General features: G+C 43.5%; 1 protein-coding gene across 1 annotated transcript in view; it reads right to left on the bottom strand.

The window, feature by feature from the left end:
- The window catches only part of LOC144506230 (CD166 antigen-like), a 44,850-nt gene extending 43,912 nt beyond the window's left edge, over positions 1-938 (bottom strand). The window contains exon 1 of the mRNA XM_078232087.1: positions 746-938. Coding sequence (XP_078088213.1) covers positions 746-938 — 193 coding nt within the window. The remainder of the gene's footprint in view (positions 1-745) is intronic.
- Between the last annotated feature and the right edge of the window lie 4,551 nt (positions 939-5,489).

Genomic DNA, 5,489 nt, shown 5'->3' with positions numbered 1-5,489 from the left:
TTTTTAAAAAAGCCTGCCTTTAGAGTGCTCATGGATTTATTGGTATTAGTGTATGTTCAACGCTACAACAAAACAGTGATTTGAATATTTGAATCTCTACAAGGAACGCTCCTGGTGTTATTGTTGAGAAGGGCCATGGAAGAAAGGTATACCGTTTGCAATGAACACCCAACTTTTTAATTCGTAGGAGAAAAAACTGCCTTTCTTGCAAGTTGAACTGAGAGCAATGACGAACGGATGTTTGCAAACATAGTTTTTTGTTGGCATAATGAAACTGCAGTGCCTAGGTTAATTCATGCAATTGTTGCTTTGGAACTGAGCCATGGGGGTTAACTGATTGGAGTTGACTTGGTGGTAAACGCTCCTAGATTAGCAGGGAAAAAATATCCACTAAATTTCCCGTTGTTGATTGCTGCTTTCCCTGTTGAAAAATACTAATTAGTATTTGACTTGCGCATGAAGAGAAGACAGTGGAATGTTGCGGGCGTTGTGATTTGTAATTACAGTAGTAGCGCTTTCAGCGGGTGAAAAGTCTGTTTCGAGATTCCAGTGCTGTGCAACTGGGCTGAGAGTCTGCCTTGCCTCTTTTTCAACTGTGGCTTTGCTGACTTGGCTTGCTTCAGCAATCAGAAAGAGAGAGAGAGAGATACCTGCAAAACCTTTGCCAGGGTCTGCTTTGTCTTTCCTCCTGTGTCACATTGACACACCCAGCATTATTTGACACTGACCAAGTTTTGCAGCTGGCCTTTATCCCAGTCTTTGTATATTCCCGGAAGATGAAAATCCACAAACCGGTCTGGGACATTGTTCATCACAGGACGCCATTCCTGCTGAGATGATAACAGGCTCCCATTATCTTCACAGAAGATGGCAGCTAGTTTCGATATGGCTTTCATGCTTTTGACGTGTCCTTGTCTGGAAACAGTGTACGATTCCATTGTGTCTCTCCTCTCTCAGTATCACCCACCAGCAATTCAGCCAGTGACTGAATTTACATCCTTAATCGCTTTTGGCTTGTATGTCTTTTTTAAAGCTACAAGCTTTATTTAAGAGTTCAGTATCTCTGTGCGTAATTTAGGGTTTTCTCCATCATCAAAACAGTGTACATTCAGGAGAAGAAAGAGGTTATACAACAGCAGTCATGCTGAGGCCAGGTTCCAGGGCAGTGTCGTGTTGCTATTTCATTTGCTTCTTGTCTATATTAAATTAAAGGAATAAAAGTTTGAAGTAAAGTTTATTTATTAGTCACAAGTAAGGCTTACATTAACACTGCAATGAAGTTACTGTGAAATTCCCTTAGTTGCCACAGTCCGGCGCCTGTTCGGGTCAATGCACCCTAACCAGCACATTTTTCAGACTGTGAGAGAAAACCCAAGCAGACACGGGGAGAACGTGCAGACAGTGACCCAAGCCAGGAATCAAACCCGGGTCCCTGGAGCTGTGAGCCAGTAGAGCTAATCACTGTGCCATCATGCCACCCTTTTAAAATGCCCAATTAACTGTGATCATGATTCCAAGTGGTTCAATGAGCACTGTAGAAATTCGGTCTGTGACCATTTTGACAAGGGTTTCGGATTTTTGACCCTTTTTGAATTGAAAGCTTTTCCATTACATGAGAGGAAAAAGCAAATGGTGAACTGGGCCAATTTACAATTTAAAATTGATTTTAGAGTTGTCACCTTTTACCAAGTTTCAGAAACGGAAAAGGATAAGATGGAATGGATTCAGTAAGTAGTCTCACAACACCAGGTTAAAGTCATAGAATTCATAGAAACCCTACAGTGCAGAAGGAGGCCATTCGGCCCATCGAGTCTGCACCGACCACAATCCCACCCAGGCCCTACCCCCACATATTTACCCGCTAATCCCTCTAACCTACGCATCCCAGGACTCTAAGGGGCAATTTTTAACCTGGTCAATCAACCTAACCCGCACATCTTTGGACTGTGGGAGGAAACCGGAGCACCTGGAGGAAACCCATGCAGACACGAGGAGAATGTGCAAACTCCACACAGACAGTGACCCGAGCCAGGAATCGAACCCGGGACCCTGGAGCTGTGAAGCAGCAGTGCCACCCCAACAAGTCCAACAGGTTTATTTGGTAGCACTTCAGTGTCCATATACACGATCTGCTTGGACTTTAACTTGGTGTTGTGAGACTACTTACTGTGCCTACTCCAGTCCAAAGCCAGCAAGTCCACACCATGGTGTGGATTAGAGCAAGAATGTATTAGTACCTTTACTCACAAGTGTCTCCAGTGGGTGGCACGGTAGCACAGTGGTTCGCACTGCTGCCTCACAGCGCCAGGGACCCGGGTTTGATTCCCGGCTTGGGTCACCGTCTGTGTGGAGTTTGCACATTCTCCCCGTTTCTGCGTGGGTTTCCTCCGGGTGGTCCGGTTTCCTCCCACAGTCTGAAAGATGTGCTGGTTAGGGTGCATTGACCCGAACAGGCGCCAGAGTGTGGCGACTAGGGGAATTTCACAATAACATCATTGCAGTGTTAATGTAAGCCTTACTTGTGGCTAATAGATAAACCTTTAGACCGTAGGACAGAATAAATGGGGAAAAGTGACATTTCATCCAGTTTCCCATTTTCGAAATCTCCAGTTCAAAGCTGGATGTCTAGCTGGTTCACAGTATTTTCACATTCTATGCCTTCAACTTCGCTGTATTAAAGTGAACTGCAGAAGGCTGGCTTTCAGAAATCCTTTATATCTGTGAACATTGCTGTCTAGGAGAGCAGACAGTGGCATCCTGATTACCAGATGATATGACTTGCACAACATTCCTGAAAAGATGTGTGAATGCACCAGCCCTGGATAAAATCTAGACTTTTGTTGTGTTAAGAATTGGACGCGTTTCTGGCAGTGCACATGGGGACGAACAGCAAGTGGATCAGAAACCTAATAACACTCAGCAGTATCTGGGGATGAATAGAGTGCTGAAAGATTGTTCTCCTAAACTGGACTTAATGGAAACAAATAAAAGATCGGCAAAGTGTATTGGTCACAGCTGAACCCTGGGTGCTGTTTGCTATTTCTTGTGTCAGTGCCTTCCTCCTGTCCTATTTACAAAGCCATTACGTTCTCCACGAGCCCATTGTGTTTCTAAATAATGCCTCCTTACAACCCTGAGATATCCGTTTAATAAAAACTGAAAATCCTGAAAATACTCAGCAGGCTGTGCAGTATTATTGGAGAGAGCTGCTTTGGGTTTTCATCAGAACTGGAAAAAACTTGGCGATGTCACGGGTTTAAAGTAAAATCAGAAAATAGAATCGCTGCAGTGCAGGCGGAGGCCATTCGGCCCATTGAGTCTGCACCAACTTTCTGACAGAGCATCCCTCCCAGGTCTTATCCCCGTAGCTGCACTCATTTGCGCCACAAATGTGCATCTTGGGACACTAAGGCCCGCTTTACCCTGGCCAATCCATCCAGCCTGCACATGTTTGGACTGTGGGAGGAAACCCACGTAGACGCGAGGAGAACGTGCAGACTCCACGCAGACAGTAACCCAAGGCCGAAATTGAACCTGGGTCCCTGGCACTGAGAGGCAGTAGTGCTAACCACTGTGCCTGGCCTGAGGTAAACCGATTCCACAGGGTGATCCCACAAATCATGCTTGCTGCTATCAGATGAATGATATACGGATTTGGCTTTTTCAACTTTATAATTACTTACTTTTCCTTATGCCAACGCCAACGAGGATGAGCTAATTTGACACCAACCTGGGATTGAGCCAGGAACTTTCCTGTTCAACCAGCAAAGTCCCCATTACATTATTTGTTTTCTGTCTGTCTAACTTTAAAATGGGCTCGAACAATCTGACTCGCCGCATGCACATAAACTTACACACCAGCCATTCAAACTTCCCATGCAAGGACCTCAGTCAGTCAAATGCAGGATGCGTACAGCCCAAAGAATGCTAACAAGCAGATACCTGCAGATTTACACAGCAATGGTTTCTGCAGGTACCCTCTCTCTCGCAAACAATCCAGATGTTTGGGGGAATGAAATAATGCTTCTTACTGTTACAAGTACTTTGAACGTTTATGAATTGGCTATTTAATAACATTCTTGAAATGGGAAATAAGAAGACGCACAAAGCTTCTCTAGTAGATTCGCTCAGTAGATATACTGAACCATGCAGACAAGAGTGACCCCTAGTTTGAGCACTGGTCTGGGCTAAATCATTAATTCAGCTGGGGAGTGACCCTGATGCCAAAATTGGACGTGGTGCCTTCGAGCTAGAGCGGTGAAAAAGTCTGCTAGTATTCTTAACACTATCCAGCGACTCATGAAAGGACACGTGTGGAGAGGAGTATCCTTAACTGCAATGTTGTGATATAACATCTCACTGGCGACACTGTTCCTCCAATGTATCACTGTGACTGTTCATCATAAGACAGTTCTTGTGGAGACAAGTTTTGAAAATATGTGCCCTTTAAGAGATTCAGCAACCATGTATAAAAATTGAGGACTTTAACTTTTGACCCTTCATAAAATCTTATTCAGGTGAGTGATGGAGGGAACAACTTTCCAAAGGTCTCGAGCAGAGATTCACACAGGTAGGGGGTCCCTTCTACCTTCAGTTCTGGAACATTGTTCGAATAAAGTTGCTCCGTTTTTTAGTCTCCCTATGTTCACATCATAAACCTAACCCCCTGGGGAAAGTATTAAGTATTTCTGTATCAGAGACCAGTGTTCGCCTCTGGAAGGTCCTGCTAATGTAACATGGAGGCAGCAGCAACAACATGCGGGCTTCAGCACATATTTTCAAAGTCACAATTAGGATGAATGTGTAACCTATTATTTGGTACAACTGAAAGTATTCCTGTTTCTTTGTGATAACAGATCAGCATCAGTTGCCAGACTTGCTGGTGCCTATTAACAGAAATGCATTTCAATTTACCAGTGGAATATGTTTCCTGAAGATTGAGGGAACTGGCAGATGACTTCACATGCTTTGACTTTCCCAACTAGCACTGCACTGTTCAGGGTTCTAGTATGATACTCCCAGCTATTAACGCTGAAACTAAAATAACATTTTTAGCATCTCATTACAAAAACAGATTTGGGATTAAAGCAAGAATTAAGAAGGAGATCCGTTTGTTTCAGTTCATCAATCTCTAATGGTTTATGACCAACACAGTTAAAGCTATAGTTAAAAAGTGATCTTGATTCTTGTATGCATTTACGAGATAATTCAACATGAAACAAAGCATACCATTTTGCTTTTCTCAAAGTCTGCTCGCACAGGGAGGATATTGAAGCTTTGGGAAGGGCGCAGAGGAGAGCAATAAGATTCATTCCTAATTTAAAAGGCTAGTTGCCCTGTTAAGGTTAACAAGCCTGTGTGCAGGAGAAGCACAGACTTGGAGTTGATTTGATTGACACTTATAAAATAATGAAGGGACTAAATTGTGCTTTTGTAGACCAATTATTTCAACGGAATAGGTTAGGAAAGATCAGCGAATATAATTTCAA

The sequence above is a fragment of the Mustelus asterias genome, chromosome 17, assembly GCF_964213995.1.
Source record: "Mustelus asterias chromosome 17, sMusAst1.hap1.1, whole genome shotgun sequence".
NCBI classification, from domain to species: Eukaryota; Metazoa; Chordata; class Chondrichthyes; order Carcharhiniformes; family Triakidae; genus Mustelus; species Mustelus asterias.
This window is presented reverse-complemented; position numbering and strand designations above follow the sequence as displayed.